Source organism: Populus euphratica, unplaced genomic scaffold (assembly GCF_000495115.2).
Source record: "Populus euphratica unplaced genomic scaffold, PopEup_1.0 scaffold3.1, whole genome shotgun sequence".
NCBI lineage: Eukaryota > Viridiplantae > Streptophyta > Magnoliopsida > Malpighiales > Salicaceae > Populus > Populus euphratica.
Genome location: NW_011499847.1, coordinates 3,128,134 through 3,150,150, shown reverse-complemented (window position 1 = coordinate 3,150,150; position 22,017 = coordinate 3,128,134). Strand labels below are relative to the sequence as shown.

Here is a 22,017-nt window from a genome sequence, read left to right as displayed (position 1 = left end):
CAAAAACATGCTTCTTGAACTGGAGAAACAATTGTCTTTCTGTGAGGCTGAGACTTTGAGGTGCAAGTCTTGTGTTACTGAAATTTCTAACCACAAGTCAGAATCAGAGAGAAGCTTGGATGCTGCATGTGAGAAAATGGAAGAAGCTTGGAAACTTGAAGACGAGAGGGATTCAATGGTATATGCCGCAAATGCAGCATTAGAGAATGCAAGGGCTCAGCTTCTTCAGTGACACCACGAAACTTTCGATTTGTTTCTGCAGTATCAAACAATCTAAGTTACAATGTCTGTATGTGGATGTATGTACATACTTGTAAGCGAATCTAGCAACTTAAGGCATGCGCCTCGCACTTGTAAACACTTAGACCTAGCAACTTAAGGCATGCTCCTCGCACTTGTAAACACTTAGACCTAGCAACTTAAGGCATGCTCCTCGCACTTGTAAACACTTAGACCTAGCAACTTAAGGCATGCTCCTCGCACTTGTAAACACTTAGACCTGTATGGTATGTTTAATGTTGCGATACTTCATCCTAAGTAGTCTAATGTAGATTATGCTGCTTGTCTCTTGGAACTGACAGCTAATGTTTTCATTGTTTGAAAGAAGGAACAAAGTGCTGACTTGGCTAAAATGGGTGAAGGTTACAAACTGAAGGAGCTGGCGAAGGCAACCCCGGTTGTTTTTTGCAGGATAATGAGGGTTTCTGACGACATGGCTTATGGCAACCTGGTGATTTTTGGGCTGCTTTTCTCGGTTTGCAATTAGCTTGGCAGCAAAGGGTGTTGAAAGACCGAATTAGAGCTTGAATCGGTTAATTATTGTTGGGACTATCACTGAGGCCAATGCCGCTACCATGTGTGGTCCTTTGTTCCAGCGAATTATGGATATGGTAAATTGGGATTGGAAAATTCAGGTCAACCATTCATTCAGGAGGGAAGGTAATGGTCTAATAGCTGGATTGTTCACGTCCTTGAAGTTTTAAGTTTTTTCATATTTGGTCTCTGTAGTGTTAGGTTTGTTTGATTGAGTCATCACACTTTATTTTTATAATATTTCAGTATGGGGACGGTAAAGAGTTTTTTTTTTGGTTTTGATAATAGTTTTGCAGTTAAAAATGGACTTATTGAGGTTCTAGGATGTATTTGGGGTGGTGTTTTCAAGTGAATAATCGGTTTGTGGTTCTGAAAACTTGATCTTGATCTTGATCTTGTTTTTGTGTTTTTATTGAAAATTGTTTATAGATCTGACAAAGGTTTTATATGAAGAACAAAGTTTTTGATAAAAAAAGCATTGTTAAAAATAAAAATAAAAATAAAAATGAATATAGAAAACAGAGCTTTATTTAAAAAAAATATTTTCTCTTAAATTTAAATCATTTGAATTGCTATAAGTTTCTAGATTAAATGCTTTAAATTTGTATTGAAAAAACCATCTTAATGATAAATTAGTCATGGTTATGTCAAATAACAAATAAATGAATAAATAAAAACAGAAGATTTTGACAGAATATATATATTTTTTATCTATGAATTTAAATTGTTAATTTTACTTTTCAAGTATTTATTTTAATATTTATAAAGTTAAATAAAAGGATTATTGAAAAAAAAAAAAAACCGCTCAAGCACGGAGGGCATGAAAAATATTAGACATCATTTCAAAATAACAAGGTGGTGGGTGCCCAACGTGACTCCGGTTTAGCATACAGAGCACAGCCTGCAATGCTGTCCTTTTTGTTATAGCTGTTTTTAGGTTCATTTAAAGGTGATTATTTGTTAAATTATAGACGACTTGTCGTTCCTTGTCAAGGAGATGAATAAATGACAGGTGGTTCCTGGTGGCGTTGGCGTATAACCCTAATGGGAGGGACTTCCTCAATCGCTGTCAGATTTTAGAGACCGGGTTAAGCTGCTGTCTGAAGCAATACAATCAAAGGCTGTAGCATGATAGCTAGGAGTCTCGTCTTTTTTTATTTTTTATTTTTTTTTTATCTCTGCCTTCTTCTCCTTTTGAAAAAAATTATCACACGTAATAATGTCTCAAGCCTTCATCATTGGGAAAAAAAAAGGAAAAAAGTTAGAGACACAAAATAGGATTAAAAAGTCATGAACCATTTATAGAAGAAGATACATGGATGTGATGCATGCCTTATTGCTAAATTCTAAACAGCTTGACTGTGCAAGACATTAACCTAGTTTTGCAGCTTCTTTGCCGTAATCCACTTGATTCTGGAGATTCACATCTGGACCATCGCCACATTTAATTTCACATCCTCTTATACATTTTCCTGGATCAATTTGAAGCTTGCATTTTTTAACACAAGGAGTAAAGCAGTCTGAAGCAGCCATTCTCGCATTACACAGAATCATCAACACCAGCATCAGGACCAGGAGAATGCTTGCCCGAATACCCTTACCCTCCATGTCGATCTCAATCAAAATTTCTTTCCCTCAGCCTTTAAATCTTTGTAGTTAGGGCCCTTGAATCCCTTCTATATATATATATATAGCGGATCGAGTGATTCATATTTCAACGAATATGGACATATATCTCACAAATCTCGATGCAAATTGAAGGAAAAGGATTGATTAATTATTATAGGTTGAATGAAACCGTTAAGTATATCTTATCGAATATCGACATAGATGGAAGGCAATCTAAGAGATTCTAAATCTCGGTGTCAATGGAAGGAAATGAAAATTTAATTTGTTTCCTGTATGATTAGCGATATAATTAATATACTAGCAAACAGGAGAACAAACGGAGAAGGGAGCAGCTATTGACACTCCCCGATATGCTATCGGCAGTCGGCCCCCACTCCTTTCTGTACAAAGGATGAAATTATTTTTTAAAATATTTTAAAATTTGATGCTTGAAAGACTCAACTCGTGATGGGTCTTTTCAGTTTTGTTGTGCTGTCAGCATTGTTTAATTACTAGTAAATCTGTTGTTAAATCTTTTATTATACCAATGGCAAATAAATACTATGATGTATTAAAAATATTCTAAAAAATATATTTTATTTACCTATTAAGTGGTTTATGATTCTTTAAATTCATATGAGAAGTGTTTATGAGAATGATTCTTTAATTTAAAAAACAGTTAAATAGAATGATAATATAGACACACATAGTTTTTAAAAAATCAATATCTATATATATAATTTTGAAATATAATTATATAAAGCACTAGCATTCTAGGTATGAGTAATAAAAAAGTTAATGGAGAAAGTTGTCCTTTTAATTAAAATAAAAATGGACTCAACAATAAGAAGTTATGCTCTTGATTAGGGTTTGTTAATGGGCCGGATCTTAACTTGAATTTTATTTGACTTTGAAGTAATTAAACAGATTTGATATATAATTTTTATTATTCGAGTCATGATTAACATGTTTTATAAAATAAATCAAATATTAATCTATTTGGATTCGATCCAATAATTGTCCAATATGTGAGATATCAAATTAGAGTGACGTCACGTGTTGCACAGTACTCTAGTAAAAGATAATCCAAGAGATTATAAAGATATTGTTCTAATATAATACTGTTCAAAAGAAATCTTGACTCCTTATAAAGATAATGTTCTAAAATAGTACTGTTCATGAGAAATTTGACTCCTTATAAAGATAATGTTCTAAAATAGTACTGTTCATGAGAAATCTTGAAATTTTTGAAAGGTGATTTCAGAAAAATCTTTCCATGAATTGTTCAAGAGGCATGGAGGTTAATTAAAAAGATCGTCATTTTTGATATTTTATATGACATGGAAACGTCAATTATTAATATGCCATATCACTATTGCTTATTCGTGTATATATATTTTTTTAAATTACCCCTTTCCAATTATGAGTATATTATGGAATGAACTTTAATTAAAAATATTGTAGAAAAATACATGACTTAATAATTTTACTATACTAGACAATTATTTTATAAATTTTATTAGAAAATCATTCTGTAACAAACAAAAATGGAAAAACAGAGAATTTTTTTCAGAATTAAGAGGTATACTAATTAAGTTGTCGTCTGCCATGAACCCATAACACGAGAGACCAAGTGATTCTTTGACCATTTAATCAATGACCCATCAAGATTGTAATTATCTGTCAAGGCCCGCAGGCTGTTTCTTCAACATCAAATGTTATTTCAGCTACCTGCTGTGCAAGGGGGCTATGGGGAAAATGAAGAATCCTGCAATCTGGATACCATATATAAAAAAGGCATAAAAAAGACAGTAAAATGGAACCACAAAGCTGAAAGAGAGTTTCAAAACCTTTCATACAAGAAAAAGAAGCTCCAGTTCGGGCAGCAACCCCAGAAAACACAACTAATGTTTCTGGTTTGTGACAGGATTTAGCATAATTGTGCAGTTGATAGAAGCAGGTATCAGTGATTTACACGCATAGATTATTGCTAGTTGAAAAACCCTGACATAAGACACTCCAATCCCCAGGAAGTCATATAGCATTCTCAAGAAGATAACCGGTCTAATAAGCAATAAAAAAAAAACACACGAACAACTCAAAGTTTGGCTTGTAAACTAGTTAATTGACTTCATTCAACTTGTTTAAATCACAAGAAGCTAAAAAGTCAAGCAACAACATAAATATTAACAAGAATGTATATTTTGGAGCCCAGCAGACCCAGGATCTTTTAAACTAATGCAGAAATAATCCCTTGCTCCCTCCAAGCAAGACAGGTTGCATTTTCAATATGATGCCTATACCTCTTTGTATGGAGGAAACCAATGGTCCCTGGGTATTGTGGTTCCAAACCTTAGCAACTAGGGTTCAAGCATGGACACCAGCACAGCAACAGAAATCTTTCCATGGAGGAAATTATAAATTCTATATTAAGAACAAGCTTAACTAGGTTTGATAAAGAGCTATTCTTGGTCAAATCAATAAGCAAGTCTGAAGAGAATTATTGAATAAAGATCCAGCTTAGGCCCAGTCCACGTTAAACCAAGCCAGGGGCGAATACCATAATGCTCATCAACTTCCATTGCCCAACCAAGAAGGAGCTATGTGTGGTTAAGGATACAAGCTGAATGGTTAATGAGAAGTTCAAAGACTAATATCCCAGATTCTAAAAAGACAAGTACTGGCAGACGACCTGAAGGGGTCTATAACCTAAACTCCAGTGATGTAATAGATAAAATGACTTTGATGGCAGGGTTTTAAAAATGAAAATGGCTAAGAGTGGTCTAGAGAGGAGCAATACCATAGAAAATGCAGCTCCATAGTAGGGGTAAGCTGCTGGTATAAATTTCTCATATTCATTATGTCTAAAGGGCCGGACTGGAATCTGCAATTCAATTTTCAAAAACCCACGGCATCAACAATAGCAGCTATAGCAGAAAAAGACACTACTTATTCCATACTCAACAAAATATAATACTGAATATAAATGAAATACAAATTGTCAGTATTGTTGAACTTAAGAGGTTTGTAATGAATTTGATTAAGCTGGCAAGATTTCAAGCTAGTGCACCATTTATTTTCCCCCTTTTAACTATAACTTCAACCGGTAGCTAGGCAACATATGAAAAAGATGCATGAAGAAAAGCGTAAGCAAAGTTACACTTTACTTCGTTCGTCCTGCCTTGTTATAACTTAACAAGATCCCAAGAAACCACCTATTATGCAATGAAAGTAAAAAAACACAGCAGAGATCAAAGAAGGCATGCAGGTTTCACATGAACAAGACCAGATGATTATGAAAAAGGCATCACACACCACCGCAGAAGCCTTTAGTCCAATCAATTGGAAATTCCTTGTTGAAGAATCTGTAATTTAAAATGCTAACTTTAAAAATCAGTTATTATTATGGACTCTCCCATAACATTATATGCATGCACTTGTAACTTATCACCTGAACTTTTGGCACTGTCCATAAATGTTCATTGATTGCGTAGTTAAATCCATGCAGGTGGATTTTGCGCCTTACAATAAAGCATTAGAGTTATTGTTTCCCTCTGAATTGCTAAGGGAATTAAAATTAAAAAGTTCACATTAATGGTTAAAAGGGGTTCCAAACCAAAGGTGTCATAAAAAATGCTAACCATGAAGGTACGAGAAGAAAATTAATTACCTGCTTTAATAGGGATAAGCTTGTACAACCAAGTCTTTGGTACTCCATCTTGAACTGGTAAACCCCATACACATCTGGAACCTTGAAAGATGTGAAATACAAACCCTGCAGTGCATATAATTACAAAGCAAAAACCTCAACAATGGAAGAAACCAAAATTCACATGCATATACACGCTCAATAATCAACTGGCTTACTTCTGTATCTGTTGACAAGGTTTTCAAAGGTCATCATGTAAAACTGCAATTGAACATCATCTGCCACATATGGTTCACAGATTGCTCCAGAGCACACATATATTTCAACAGAGTATTCCTGCAACCAAAGCTTATCCACAATTTATTTCTCCAGTTCTACAAAAAAAGAGAAAATCAACAAGAGACAAATATTACCAATGCATCTTTGATCCTGTAAATTGCAGGTTCATCAGCTTCCCCAACTTTGTGGTGTCTTACATCTACAGCCTGTAAATCATGAACCATCTTAAATAAATGCATTAATAAGGACATTAGGTGATCACAAGTAACCAACAAGAAAATAGCAATTTTCATTTCCTAGTGTTCAGAATGAGTTCATGAAATACAAATGAAAACATCCTCACCTTAAGATGACTTCTATCATGGAAAATCCTTTTGTTGAGTTCAGTCAAGTACTGCTCATGTCCGGATTTCACATGTCTGGTATCAAAAAATAAAATTAACTTATTGTCAATAACATCTGCAAGATTTGTTCAGCATGATAATACCATTCATTTGAAGTTCAGACGCATGTGCCGAAAACCAAGTAAGAAGTCCCAAATTGTAGTTTTAATAGACACCAATAACTACATTGTCATTACTGCCCTTGACAGATAATCACATAAAACAACAAAAATAAATAAAAATTAGTAAGCCATGTTTTTCTTCTAGTTCAGAAAAAACCACCTCAATTCTGCAAAAAGCAACAGAATTCCACAACCTTCCTATAACCTCACTTCAGTAAGTTAATCCTTTCTTGTAGTCATTTTTTAGTCAGGTTTTCTAGTGTCCACATCCATCTTCACACTGTTTTAATGAACATAGTTACAGTTTCATATGGATCACAGAACATATTTAAAAGACAAACCTCTCTTTTATTTTTATCAGAGGCCTCTTTTAAAAATATTGATTTTTTTATGTGTTTAATTTTTAGAGTAGTTTTTTTGGTTCATTTATAATTTTTTTTTTATATATATTTTACATAGATAAACTGAGTTTTTAAAACTAAAAAAATATTTTCTCGTATTTGTTTAATATTAGAAAAGTTGATTAACATAAAATATTTTATAATTAAAAAAAAAATTAACTTGTTTTTAGAAAAGTGTTTTTTTTTTTTATGGAAAATACATTTCAGAAATTGTAAAAAATTTAAAAATATCATTTTATTTGATGATTATATCAAATTTAGTCCTTGCTATATATTTTTTTTGAAGTGTTTTTTTTTTTAATTTCATGTCTTAGAATTTGATTTAATTTGATTATTAATTATATCAACTCTGGTCCTTATTTTCATGATTGCTATTTATTTTTTTCTTATTATTTTTCAATTAAAAATTTTTATTTATTAAATTTGGTTCTTTTTTTTATTGTTACTTATTTTATATGAAATAATTTATAAAATTATATTTTCTTAATTTCAACATGTTTAACCTCTATTATTTTAATTATTATTTATTTTTCTTGAGATAATTTATAAAATTAGATTTTTTTTCAATTTTATTCTCATGACTTTTTAATTTATGAGATTTGTTTCTTATTATTTTAATAAGCTTTAGAAAAATATTAACAATTTATTTTTTAACTTATTTTTATGACACAGTAAAATGCTAAAAAATATTTTTCAACTTATTTTTTATGATATTACTTAATATTAAAAATGATATTTTTAAAAAAATTTATATTCTTAAAAAATATTTTTATAAAAATATTCTTTTCAGCCAATCAAAAGAGATTTGAATGGGAGAGCACATTCATATATCTCTCTCTAGACAATAACCGTGTTTGAGAATGTGGTTATAATTATTTTTTAAATTATGTTTTACTCATAAATATATTAAAAGAATATATTTTTATTTTTTAAAAATTATATTTAATATCAAAACATCAAAATAATAATAAATTAAAACAAATACAAAATACTTTTTTTTTTTTAATTTTTTCAATAATACTTCCAAAACTCAAAATAACTCAATATAACAATGCACTAGTTAAATGACCCGCGTGATGCTGCGGGTCAATTTTTATAAATAAAAAATATTAAAAAAAGCTAAGATTTAAAAATATTAGGTTTTTTTACAAAGTTATATCGAGGAGTCTTAAATTTGACTGCAACGCCGAATCTAAAAGTAATATTTATAATAATATTAAACTTAAAAAACTCAAGTTTAAATAAATCTGGCTGCAATAATTTTGGATATGGGTTTGGCTGCAAAGTTATATCACAAAAGTGTGATACTTGAATAAATTAATTAAAAGAATAAAACAAAGAAAAAAAACCAATATAAAAAAAACTAATAAAAAAAAATTTTAATTAATTGAACTACCCTATCAAACTTGAAATTCATATCACAAAGGTATCCATTTTCCTCAACTCCACCACAAGCATCACCCACTGCTACCCCATCTCCTCAAAGGAACCCTAAAGAACATGATCAATGCTTTATGTGCAAATGGCTTGGCCACTGGTCCAAAGATTGCTCCAGCAAAACCCCCCCAAAATCACTGGCCTTAAGCCCTGGATCATCCTCCTCCCCTTCAGTGCAGGTTCCTGATCTTCCAGTGGTTCGATGCCCTTGTGGTCGGGGCACTTGTAAAGTTTTAACTTCGAACACCGTTAAAAATCCTGGCAGAAAGTTCTATGCTTGCCCTGTTGATCATAGAACATCGGTTAGTACAGTGCCCTTGTCCAGTCTACAACTCATGTCCCACCTTTCCCTTATTTCTTCTGCATTGCTCTTTTGTTGTTAATTTTTAGGGTAGTTGCGGATTCTTCAAATGGAGTGACGACATTGCTGCTAGATTTAAACCTCCTATGTGTCCATGTGGTGCCGGGTCATGCAGTTTAAATATCGTATCAAGTGGTCCAGACAGAGACGACGGTATTTTGCTTGCCGGATTAAGGTTTGCTCTTTGACTTTTGCTTCGCTTTCCTCTTCAACAATTTTCTAACCTGTTTTGAGTTCTGGGTGTTCATTTTTTTACTCAATAATATGCCATCTGTTCATAATCATTGTGACGGGCTGGTGCTGTTCTTCGTTGATCTCATTGGACTCGACGCTTCCATGTTCTCCAGATCATGCTCTATCGTGTTCGTAAAGTCCACATCACATTTTAGTCAACCGTTGAGATTTTTACTCATTAATAGCGGGTAGTTATTCAACAATTTAGATTTAAAGAACTTGCTATGTCGTATTTTCAAAGACAAGAACATGAAACTGACTTTATAACAGCAGTCCCACTCTAAATTTTCTCAAGAAAAGCTAAGAAAGTTCCTGGCCACAGCCGGGAATCACCTCTGGAGAATAAAGCTGTTTTTCTAATGCTTTCCAATAATTGATTGTAGCTGTAAACGCTTGGTCTTTGGGCGAGATGGTCAAAGTTAAAACACAGTTATTAGTTTTTACTTGTGTGTTTCTCTATACTTTTGCCTGTGTTTGTAATGCTTGTCTTGATCTAAGTAAAGTGGTTTGATTTTGATACAGAACCATGGAGCTTGTAAATTTTTCCAGTGGGCAGGTTCTGAAGGGAATATCATGCAGAATATGCCTGGAGATGAAAGCAAGGGATACCCTGCCCGTCGGTCCTTGTTTAATGTAAATAATGAACTGTGCACGGAAGACAATAGGAGTTCTGGTGCTGAGTTGGAGTCAACAATGGTGGAGAGTGATGATAATTATCCTATTTCATCCATGGATCCAGCTATCAGAAAAGATGAGGTCCTTGTGAGGGACCTGGTCATGCAGGACTCCGAGTCTTGGGATCTTGTGTCAGGGACAGCACTTGAAGTCCCCCCCACTCATACCCAAGCCTGAGATTCCTTGCCAAGAACCGGAGTTCTCTTTGCAAATTTCTGCTGCAAGGCATACAAAAGTGCTATCTGACAATAATATAGATCCCAACTTCGCACTGCAGCTTCTGGAGAAGTGCAACATGGCGGGGTCTTTCAGTTGCAAATAAAATGCAGCTGAACACTGTAACTCGCGCCTCATGCTTGGTTAATATATATGTACTGTTTTTTTCCTGATCAAACTGCTTTTCTTTTTTTCTGTGTTGTTTTGGGTCTGACCAACCCGATTATGTGATGGGAAAAATAATCATGTCCTTATTATCGAATTGGATGTATTTTCTTTTCAAAAAGTTTGTGCTTAACAAATTTAATATGTTACGGCTTGTGAGGAAATTTTCCAAAACCAGGGTTTTTTTTTTTTTTTTGAGAGAATGATATAAATAATATTTTAATATTTTATATAATAATTTAAATTTTTAAGTTAGAATAATTATTTAATATGATATCATAACTTTGATGTGGTGGTTAAATGATCATGAGTTTAAATCTTATTATTTTTATTTATTTGATAAAAATTAAATACATAGTAATATGAATTTTTATAAATTTTAAGTTTAAGAACATTTTCTATATACAAATTATTTAATAGATTTTTCAATCTCCAAGCTTTAGAATATTTGATCAAATATAATTTTTTTTATTAAAATATGTAAATGATGCCACGAATGTTAATAAGTTACAAAATTAAAAATTACCCACTTTTTTTTGTACAGTTAATTTGGAATAAAAATAAAGAAAAACATAAAACAATTTGAAACTTAATTAAAATTAAATTGGTATCAAAAAGTCTAAACTAAATTAGATATTTGTTTTTCAAGAATTTGGAAATTTGTGAAACGTTTTCATTTTTCGGCCTGACCTCAATTTGATCAGCTAAAGCAAACTATACCTCTTCGGCCTTTCGCTGTTGTGGTTGATTTGAGGAGTACTGAGCTGGTTTCGAGATGTATCGGTGTGAAAATATTAATTTTTTAAAGTAATTTTTATTTGAAAATATATAGTAATAATATTTTTTTATTTTTTAAAATTTTATTTTTTCAAAATATAAAAAAATTAATTTAAAACAAATAAAAAATAAAAAAACAATTTTTTCAAATCACTTTTAAAATAAAATAAAAAACTCATAGCTCTCTCTTGCTTACCCCCCACCAAACAATACTATCCACCATCTATGTTGCTTGCCTTTTCAATTTCTACGGGAGTGTGGGAATACCACATTGACGGGCACGACAGTATGGGGCTTTGCCTCTCTCTATTTCTACGCCCCTTATTTTCGTCGCATGGCAAATTTCATATGAGCAATGGAACTGAATTTTGGAGGGGGTCGAAGTTAAACCGCGCTCTTAGAGAGTGTTGTTTCAGAAAATAGTTTTCTAGTTTTTATTTTGTTTTTTATTTTTTTCTAAAAATATTATGTATAGCAAATTAAGAAAACATGTCTTTTACTCTAGTTTTTTTTTTAATGGAGATAAAGGTCTTGCTTGATTTATTTAGAAAAATAAAATAGATGAACATAATTAAATCGGGTGAATCAAACAAGATTATTAAAGAATTTTAAAAACAATAATTCAATGTTTTCCAATTTTGTAGAGAATTATAGAATTAGTAATAATGTTTTCTATTTCTTTAAATTTTTCCCCGTGAAACTATAAAATTTTCCACAAGTGAGCATCAGATGTTCTTGCCTGTTATCACTAATTTTGGATCCTGTTTGATATCAATGGATTTTGCAATTCTTTCATGTTTGAAATCTAGGTTTATGAATAATTTGCAATGCCTATTGCAGTCCTTCAAGCAGATTATATCAAACTATGTTCATTAGATTATATTTTTTTAACATAAAAAATAATTAAAATGAAAAAAAAAACTCAAGGTGCAAGAACTATGAAACTTTTTAAAATATAGATAATATTATATTAAATTAACCTGCATCATCAGCTTACCAAACCTAGTTATCTAGATTATGAATTCAATAGCAATTCTTTTTTTTGTTATTCAACAACAAAACAATACAAAGATTAATTAAAAAACAACCATGTTATACTTATTCACTGCATCCCTTGTCAAACAAAAAAAAAATCAACATAAAAAAAATATTACATTGTCATTGAACTCGTTTCGGAGGGTAAAATTTTAAAATTCCTAACCTGCCTTCATATATTTTTAAATAATTTTTTATTTAATAAAAATCAATAAAAAAACATACAGTTGCAAAAATATTGTATATATTGTTTAAAAAAAATCCAATATTGTTTTTAAATAAAATTTAAATTATAAAAAAATTTATAAAATTTAGAAATTATTTTATTTTATTCTGGGTGGAAAATACCATTCAAAAATTATAAAAAAATTAGAAATATCATATTATCTACTGATTATATAAAATTTGATTATTGCTATATATTTTGTTGTGAATTGTTTTTTTTTTTAGTTTCATCACTTAGAATTTGATTTAATTTGATTATTGTATCAACTTTAGCCCTTCTTCTTATAATTATTATTAGCTTTTCTCTTATTATTTTTAATTGAAATTTTTTGCCTATTAGATCTAGTCTTTATTTATTTTTATTATTATTTATTTTATCTGAAATAATTTGTGAATTATATTTTTTTTAATTTCATCATTATTTAACTTTTTTATCTATTATATTTGATATCTGTTATTTATTTTTTAATTGTTTTTGCTGTTGATATTTCAACTTCATTCTTTATTCTTTTGATTTATAATTTTTATTATTTATCATTTTATAAATTTTTTATCTATTTTCAATTTAATCATTCCATCATGGTTTATATATATATATATATGTCAATCTAGTTCTCATTTTTGTGATTTTTATTTTTTTCTCTTATTTTCTTGTAAAAGTTTTATTAATTTTTAATTTTATTATTCATTATAGATGGATGATATTGTATTTTTCAATTTGATCAATGTCTTAAAAGTTAAAATTGACAAATTTATTTTTTTAAAATCACAATAAAAATTTAAAAGTAAGGTTGTGATCATGATGCAACAGGTATGAGTGAATAACAATTATTTTATACCCTTTAATTTTTATTATTTTATAAATTTTAATAACATGATTTTTTTATAAAATTATTATTTTTTAATTTAACAAGAAAAAACTATAAAAAAAATAAATTCAATTAAAAGTAAAAAACACCTCACTAAACTAACAAATGAGAGTTACCTAGTTATTTAGCAAACCAGCAAATCTCACTAGCTCAAAAGAGAAAAAAAGAAAATTACAAAGTTAACCTTCCAACTATTTTAATATGAAGAATTAACTTTTTGTAAAATCATAATAAAATTAAAAAAAGAAAAAGAAAAAGAACCTATTTTTAAAGTAAAAACAAAAAACTCAACGTGGAAAGTGTTTTGCGAGGACCCACATGCTCCAGCTTTAGTAGTCTTTGTTATAATAATATTTTAAATACCTTTGTATTACTTGAATATAATTGAAAAAAAATGAAAAAAGAAAAAAAGTCAGGCATCCCTGCAAACCACGGTTACCAAGGCAAGAAGAAAGAGCGCAGAAAGTTAACTCAAGGTAAAAGGACAACAAACCTGGCTTTTCCAGAAATTATTTCTTTTCCATTCAAAGTTAGCCTTTACGTGGCTTTATTCAAGCCTGCCACGTAAGGAAAGGAGGAAAGCATGGAAGTTTTACCCTGGCGCGAAAAAAAGCATGATTAAGAAAAATTATTTATAGAGAAGAAAAATAAATTTAAAAAGTATTTAGTTGCTGTTTATCTTCATGATTTCTTTGTTAATTTTTTTTAAAAATACAATATGAAAACTTGCATTCTGTCCAATAAAAATAAATAAATTTATGTTTTTTAATGATATTTATTTAGTGCTTTTTACAAGAAACTATTTAGAAAATCAACACTTTAATTAATGTACGGGGCTTGGGTTGCATCTCCCATGTATAATATAGGAAATCGTTTGGAGGTAGTGATATTTTGTCTTTTAGCTATCAAGAGGGTTTGTTTTTTCTACTGATTTATTGAATTTTAATTTTTAAAATCAATTTTTAGACAAATTGATTTTTTAAATATATCATATAAAAGATGCACTACCGAATTAATTGTTTTTTATAACAAAAAAACTTAATCCTGGTGGAGGTATTAAGGGGTCTAAAATAGTAGGATGTATGTTGTGTTTGGAAATACGGTGCAAGATTATATTTTTAAAATTTTTAATTTTTTATATATTTTTACATTGTTTTGAAATAATAATGTTGAAAATCATATTTTAAAAATTATGCTTCATTTTCCTTTTCAATAATTTTCTAACCTGTTTTGAGTTCCGGGTCTTCATTTTTTTCCTCAATAATATGCCATCTGTTCATAATCATTGTGACGGGCTGGTGCTGTTCTTCGTTGATCTCATTGGACTCGACGCTTCCATGTTCTCCAGATCATGCTCTATCGTGTTCGTAAAGTCCACATCACATTTTAATCAACCGCTGAGACTTTTACTCATTAATAGTGGGTCGTTGTTTCATATTTGATGTGAATATTAAACACAAGCCTTACTGTTGATCTGTATCAACAATTTAGATTTAAAGAACTTGCTATGTCGTATTTTCAAAGACAAGAACATGAAACTGACTTTATAACAGCAGTCCCACTCTAAATTTTCTCAAGAAAAGCTAAGAAAGTTCCTGGCCACAGCCGGGAATCACCTCTGGAGAATAAAGCTGTTTTTCTAATGCTTTCCAATAATTGATTGTAGCTGTAAACGCTTGGTCTTTGGGCGAGATGGTCAAAGTTAAAACACAGTTATTAGTTTTCTCCATTCAGTTTGTTTTGATAATTTGCATGATCCCCGCTATCATTTCACAACATTGAGTTCATTTTTCATTTTGGTGGTTGACTGATGATGTTTATCAGTTTTTACAAATTCATGTCCGTGTTTGATTGGGTAGGGTTGCTTTGACCTCACTTATTGGTTCCTAAAAGAGCCCCATGGTGAACCCATCTTTTGCCGTAAATAATGTCCATTCATTTGTTCAGCTGTTTTCCTTCCTCAAATCTTCAGTTCTAACACCCCTGTTCTGTAACAGGCACTTCTCCTTTTGATCCTGTTATAGAAGATGTGGGTGATATTGAAGGCCTGGCTCTCTTAGCAGGCAGTTCATCAAATGATGATGAAAGTGATATACAGCAAGGTCCATTTCTACAATCTCCTAGAGAGGATGCTGAGCGTCCAAATGGTATTTTTCAGAAGCCTTCAGGGACGAAAACTGTGGTGGAGAACAGTGATCCATCAAAGTTAGCCTTGAAAACTTTTGGGCAAGGTTTGCTCGACATTCTGCAGTCTATGGATCGGACTCAGCATGAAACAATGTTGAAGGTGGCAGAGAACACTTTTGATACTTTGCGCCATCTCTCAATTGACTATGCATCATTTTCCAAGGCTGTGAGGGAGTACATTCAATGCAAATCAAAACTGGCTGGAATTGAGGAGTCCATGGGCGGAGACTTTTCTCGAGAAGAATTCCTTGACCATTACAATGATAAGAAAACCCAGTTTGACAACATCTCTCAGCGCCATGTGGAGGCAGTATCTGCTTATGAAGCTTCTGAAAACCACCTCCAATCACTTCGCGTAGAAGTTTCACATGTCAAAAACATGCTTCTTGAACTGGAGAAACAATTGTCTTTCTGTGAGGCTGAGACTTTGAGGTGCAAGTCTTGTGTTACTGAAATTTCTAACCTCAAGTCAGAATCAGAGAGAAGCTTGGATTCTGCATGTGAGAAAATGGAAGCTTGGAAACTTGAAGACGAGATGGATTCAATGGTATATGCTGCAAATGCAGGATTAGAGAATGCAAGGGCTCAGCTTCTTCAGTGACACCACGAAACTTTAGATTTGTTTCTGCGGTATCAAACAATCTAAGTTACAATGTTTGTATGTGGATGTATGTACATACTTGTAAGCGAATCTAGCAACTTAAGGCATGCTCCTCGCACTTGTAAACACTGAGACCTGTATGGTATGTTTAATGTTACGATACTTCATCCTAAGTAGTCTAATGTAGATCATGCTGCTTGTCTCTTGGAACTGACAGCTAATGTTTTCGTTGTTTGAAAGAAGGAACAAAGTGCTGATAACTACTGATAGGAAATTAAAACAAAACCATCACTATCATAGCAACACGAGCATCAACATCAAAACTTCTGTATTTTATTTCAATATTGTCACTTCCCAAAATCACCTGAAAATTAATAAAACCATCACAAGCAATCAATGTATGATCTCCTTCAGTATCCGACACCGCATAGCTAATATGATCTATAACCATAGCTGCTGGATCCAACACCAATTACACTAAATTACACTACTACGTTTAACACTAAACAAATGATAAAAAATACTCACAATTAATTAATTAACATAAATCTCAGTGGCTATTTCGCGAATTAAATCAGACAGGTTAGCATCCGCTCCGATAATCAAATCATGACCGTAATCAATAAAATTAGCAATCGCGGCGATATCAATCGATCCTCCAAAACCTAACCGGAAAACTAGAGGGGATCACAGTGTGACTGGAGGTCGAGAGGGGCAAAAGAGGACTAGAGCTTCCTATATTGGCCTTAGCGTTGGAGTGAGAGTGTGGGATCGTCAACGAGTCTGAAGTCAAGGTTAAAGTTGTTGCGGGATTGGAGGGAGTTGAAACTTGAGTGCGAAGTCGTCGAGTAAGATGAGAATGCGGCGGTTGGTTGGAGAGTCGGGGGAGGAGGACGTGGTGAAGAAGGGGAGGATAGTTAGGCGTAGGAGAAGGTTTATGGCCATTTTGGAGGTGATGGGGTTTAGACTTTAGAGTGGGAGAGTGAGAGGCCGGGGATTTGTTAAATCTTTGGAGTTTTGAGAGGTTTTTTCGTTTACCCGTCGGGGCCGGAGCTGCTTGATAGTGGAAATGTAAGGGTTTGGTAATTTATGAAAAAATGTTGGTAATTTTCTAAAGGAGAAATAATGGTGGATTATACAAGGAGTAGATTTCTTTATTTACGAGAATTGTAATGAACAAGTGATAATGTCAATAGATATAACCTAATATCATAAATTTTTCCAATTATTAGATTCTGGATTTTAAATTGGTAGGCAGACAAGCACACATTATGTGCCACACCAGCATCCTTATCCTCTCCGGAGCCTTGACATTCCATGCCCAGATCCATTTAACATTTGTCTGCAGATTTCAAATTTCATCCAGTCTGGGATTTGTGTGGCTAGCATGCTCAAATCCCCCACCCCATTAGTCCACACATTGCTCACTTGGAGATCCATGTCCACTGTATTAACAAACTCCACTCAAGCGCCGAGAGTACCTTTCTCCGGCCAAGGATAGTTCCAAAGCGAGATATTACCCTTCCCAACTCCGAACACGAAGCCCTCTCGAAGACGATGAAAAGCTTTAAATATTGACCTCCACGTCTATGAAGAGGCAGTAGACGCCGAAGCCTGAAATAAATTTCTATTGCCGAGATACTTTTGATGCATTTAGCGCACCCAAAATGTTTTCCTGCCACTGAATAATTGCCAGGCATTTTCCCACAAGAGAGAGATCTTAACCAATCTCGCATCTCTCGGGCCTAGCCCTCCAAATTGTCTCGGTCTGGAAATAGTAATCCAGTTTACAAGGTGAAGTCCTCTCTCCCCATCCGAACGACCCCAAGTAAAATCCCGCACAATCTTATCTATACCCTCGCAAACTGCTCGAGGGAGCCAAAAGATTTGCATGGTGTAAATATGAATGGAAGCAATACAAGCCCTGGCCAAAGTAACCTTTACCAGCTTTATTTAACATCTTTCCTTTCCACGCAGCAAGTCGAGCCTAGATGCGATCAATAATAAAATTGAAGTATGTTCGGTTAAGGGGAAACCCAAATATTTCACCAGGTTGCTGGCAAATTTAACTGTAGAAAGTTGGGACAGCTCTAACTTCAGCTCTCCTAACCCTAAGGCATTGCAGAAACTGGAAAGCACATCAATCATCAAACGCATCTCGCCAGCGCTAGCTCTAGCAAAAATCAGGACATCATCCACGAAAAACAAATGAGTTAATTTCGAATAGCTTAAAATAATTTATTTTCAATTTAATTTTTAAAAATTAAAATGATGTCGTTTTATTATTTAAAATCAAATTAAATTTTAATTGGACTTAATTTTGAGTTTTTTGTTTTTTGTTTTTATAAATTCAGACGGGACAAATTTAATAACTATGCAGTAAATAAATCTTAATGGTTTAATCCAATTCAAGAAAGAAATGTCTACAAGATAGCGGAAAAAAAGTGCTACTGTTTATTATTTTGAGTAATTTTTTCTAGGTTTCCAATAATTGAGAGAGAAATAAAACACAGAGAGTGAAGTATCACTATCATGGTTGTTCATTCGGAAAAAATGTTTGAAATTGCAGTGGTTGTTTTTTAAAATGTATTTTTTAAAGAATTTATTAAAATATTTTTGTATATTAATATATTATTTAAAATTATAAAAAATAATTTAAAAATACATTTTTTAATGGCAAAATCAAGCGCACCCAGACGATAAATGTATTACAACTACGCTGCAAGTGGATGACGATAATTGACGCCGACACGATAGACATAGAGAGAGAAAGCTCGTTCCCCCTTCTCCTTCGTAAACAACGAGCACCCTTAACACGCTTTCAGGTTCCTTCGTTCTTCATAGCTCCTTCGCTCTCTCATTTGTTCCAAGAAAAGCAGCTAAGCTTTCTTTCTTTCTTGTAACCCATCATCCTAATCTTCGTGTATTTGGCAAACATTTTGATCAACTCCTGCTGTTTAATTTCTTGATTGGAGCTTTATCGAACTCTTTGCGACACACAGGTGGGTTTTGCTTACGGTTTTCTTTAATATTATTAATTACTGAGATGTCCTGACCCCTGTTTTCCCTTCTTATCGTGAAGGAGAAATGATCAAGCTGTTTAAAGTGAAGGAGAAACAAAGGGAACTTGCTGAAAACGCCAATGGAAAGTCACCTATCAAGAAACAAAGTGCAGGAGAATTACGTCTTCATAAAGGTTGTTCTACCTATGCATCTTCATCACTATCTTTTAATTGCTAATTATGATTACTTTTATTCAATCCTGCTCGAAAAGCATTATTTTTGTTATATGGGTCTTGCTTGCTTTGTCAAGATTTATACTTTGACGAACTTTCAGATGCTTTCAATTGTTTTAACTGGGTAGAAGAGAAAGTTTTGATCTTTAGCCTTTTATGGTTGGTTAATGGGTTATCCTTCATGAATTCCATTGCTGAAACTAGGATCAGCTACCTGGTTGTTATTTTCATTAAGAACTCCGTTTCTGTTTTAAGTTTCTTGTTATGATGCACTGGTTTTGGATTTTTCATAAACTTACTTTAGGGTGTTTCTCTTTTAGATATCAGTGAACTGAACTTGCATAAAACTTGTACAATGGCTTTCCCGAATGGCAAGGATGACTTGATGAACTTTGAGGTTACCATTCGTCCTGATGAAGGATATTATCGGTAAGTAATTTCTTAGGCAATGCTCAATTCCATCTTTACTTTGATCAAAAAATTGGGTGCAAGGCATTCAGGATCCTAAAACTTGCATTTCCTTCCCAATAATCATCTTTTGTTTTGTTTTGTTTTTTGTAAGGAATTTTATGCCATGTTTCCTGGGTTATATGTTTTAATTACTTAACCAGATGCACTTCTTTTCCTGTCACAGAGGTGGCACATTTGTGTTCTCATTCCAAATTTCATCCATCTACCCTCATGAAGCACCAAAAGTCAAGTGCAAGACAAAGGTAGTTAAGCATGTTCTGTTTTCCATACTCAACAAAAGCCTTTTGCCATTAACGTAGCTTTGATTGGGATGCGGTGCAGGTTTATCATCCTAATATAGACCTGGAAGGAAATGTTTGCCTCAATATTTTACGAGAAGACTGGAAACCTGTTCTGAATATTAATACAATAATCTATGGACTCTTTCATCTTTTCACGGTATTGCTTTTCTTCCATGATTAAGTTCTTGCTATTTTGTAGGTCCAATTTAGTTGATGTTTGTACTTGTGCATGCAGGAACCTAATCATGAGGATCCCCTCAATCAAGATGCCGCAGCTGTCTTAAGAGATAACCCACAATTGTTTGAATCCAATGTGAGAAGGGCAATGGCCGGTGGATATATGGGACAAACCTTCTTCCCTCGCTGTATCTAGTTGCTGCCCTTGTCGATGGGAAGCATCAAGCTCAGTGCATGTAGTTCAGGAGATTGCAACTTTGGTCACATCTCTCTCCCCGTGTGTATTGATGCTAATTCTTCAAATATTGCAAGGCCAATGTGAAGATGTGTGTATGACAGTGTATTGTTGTGATGTGTCTGATACTGCCTGGAGTATTACTACCCCATTTCTCAATATGAATCAATTCTGCAGCACTGAACTAGAGAATCTAGTCATGTATATATTTCCTTGATGTTGGCTAGGAATAATACTTTCTCCATAGTTCAGTCTTGAAAAACAAGTAATGCATTCATATCTCTTTAAGACTATCTTGTGTTTGTCAAGACCATAGCTGAAATACCAGAGCTGCAGAAATTTTAGCTCGTGCTTTGAATACATGGTAGTGTCAATAAATGTAGTGTTGTCGATCTTCCTATAAGGCACTCTTAAGAATTTCGCATTTTGAATCAATACACAAGTAACCCATTGTTGATTTTGGTAAAACAGAGCGACTTCTGATTAGGGCATAAAGCTGTTTAAGACTTCTACTGTTTTATTAGAGCACTGCCCAGTGATGGTAACTCGTTTCGAACTGCTCTTTTTATCTGCTCACGGTGGCTAATGATTTTGGATATCAAACATGATTAAGGCTTCATGTACAGGGTAAACAGCAAGTCTTTCACTTTGCAAAACCCAGGCAACATGCTTATAATAGAAAACACAGAAAAGTCATAAGCAAAAAGTATGTCAAAGAACACAACCTCGCAAATTTTTTATCAATATGGTAGCTCAATCAAATGGTTCATCCGGCTAAAAACCGATATAATCAAATGGACATTTCAAACCTTATACAAGTAACACACCACAGAAACAGGGAGCCAGAAGCTGGGAACGAAAAATGGGCATGCAGTAATGTTAAGCTAACAAGAATAATCTCCTAAGCTATCTAAAACCTGTAGACACGTGATATCTAATGACACGAGAGAGAAACATACAAAAGATCAACATATAAACACGGTCGTCGGAGATGTAAATGAATGTTGGTTTTAGCAGCGCTAGTTGTGGTTCTCACCAGACGCAAATGAAAAGAGCCAGGCAAATCTTTTGACTACCTTAGCCATGTATTTTCCCTGGTGCTCCACAAAAGCTAGCTCTGTTTCACTAGGCTCTATTGTGCCATCCCCAGAAAGGACTTCTGCGCCCCATGGAGATCCTCCTCTAGTGGAATCCATTCTGAACATTCCAGCACCAAAGGTGTAACCAATAGGGACAGAATCGGAATCGGTGATCAAGAATATAGAATTCTTGGTTTCTCTGTCGTTTCTTGAAATCTTGAACTATAAATGATCAAAAGATTGGATGACAGATGTAGTTAAAAGAAAGATTGTAAATTTATGCAGCGCCTGATTATGCCATAGCATAAACAGGAATTGAAACAACGAAGATGAAGAATTTGTTTGTCTGGGTCTTGGGTCTTCGGCTTCACTCTTTCCTTAGCTGTTCTTGCAGGCATTTTGATTTCTGTCCATAAAATCGCGCTCATGAAACTCTGTCGTAGTAATTTTGAAGTTCAATAAAAAGCAAACCCCCCCCCCCCCCCCCCCCCCACCCCCTCC

At 33.1% G+C, this 22,017-nt stretch overlaps 3 protein-coding genes and 1 long non-coding RNA gene across 8 annotated transcripts in view; 3 read left to right on the top strand and 1 right to left on the bottom strand.

Annotated features, from left to right (window-relative positions):
• Positions 1-10,180, top strand: part of LOC105142804 (uncharacterized) — a 12,142-nt gene extending 1,962 nt beyond the window's left edge. Inside the window, exon 3 of the mRNA XM_011050609.1 lies at positions 9,810-10,180. Coding sequence (XP_011048911.1) covers positions 9,810-10,139 — 330 coding nt within the window. The 3' untranslated portion in view covers positions 10,140-10,180. The remainder of the gene's footprint in view (positions 1-9,809) is intronic.
• On the bottom strand, positions 4,104-6,847 carry LOC105142792 (uncharacterized). 4 transcript variants are annotated; one of them, XR_845611.1, is made up of 6 exons: positions 6,693-6,847; positions 6,484-6,555; positions 6,289-6,406; positions 5,737-6,196; positions 5,222-5,305; positions 4,104-4,196 (listed from the first exon to the last, which is right to left on the bottom strand). It is a non-coding gene; the product is annotated as an uncharacterized LOC105142792 (long non-coding RNA). The 4 variants fall into 4 exon arrangements; XR_845610.1 differs by having other exon boundaries at positions 5,222-5,815; positions 6,121-6,196; XR_845608.1 differs by having other exon boundaries at positions 5,222-6,196.
• A 4,805-nt stretch (positions 10,181-14,985) lies between the features above and the next one.
• Positions 14,986-16,652, top strand: LOC105142779 (uncharacterized). Of its 2 annotated transcripts, none has more exons than XM_011050577.1 (2): positions 14,986-15,151; positions 15,247-16,652. In XM_011050577.1, exon 2 carries the CDS (start codon positions 15,504-15,506, stop codon positions 16,035-16,037), a length of 534 nt encoding a protein of 177 aa, XP_011048879.1. In that variant the 5' UTR covers positions 14,986-15,151; positions 15,247-15,503; the 3' UTR covers positions 16,038-16,652. The 2 variants fall into 2 exon arrangements, with proteins under 2 accessions (XP_011048879.1, XP_011048874.1); XM_011050572.1 differs by having other exon boundaries at positions 14,986-15,169.
• Positions 16,653-18,745: 2,093 nt separating this feature from the next.
• LOC105142769 (NEDD8-conjugating enzyme Ubc12-like) lies at positions 18,746-20,785 on the top strand. Its single transcript, XM_011050562.1, has 6 exons — positions 18,746-19,039; positions 19,120-19,233; positions 19,594-19,702; positions 19,908-19,986; positions 20,066-20,182; positions 20,261-20,785. The coding sequence occupies exons 2-6, from the start codon at positions 19,125-19,127 to the stop codon at positions 20,396-20,398; spliced, it is 552 nt and encodes a 183-aa protein (XP_011048864.1). The 5' UTR covers positions 18,746-19,039; positions 19,120-19,124; the 3' UTR covers positions 20,399-20,785.
• The last annotated feature ends 1,232 nt before the right edge of the window (positions 20,786-22,017 follow it).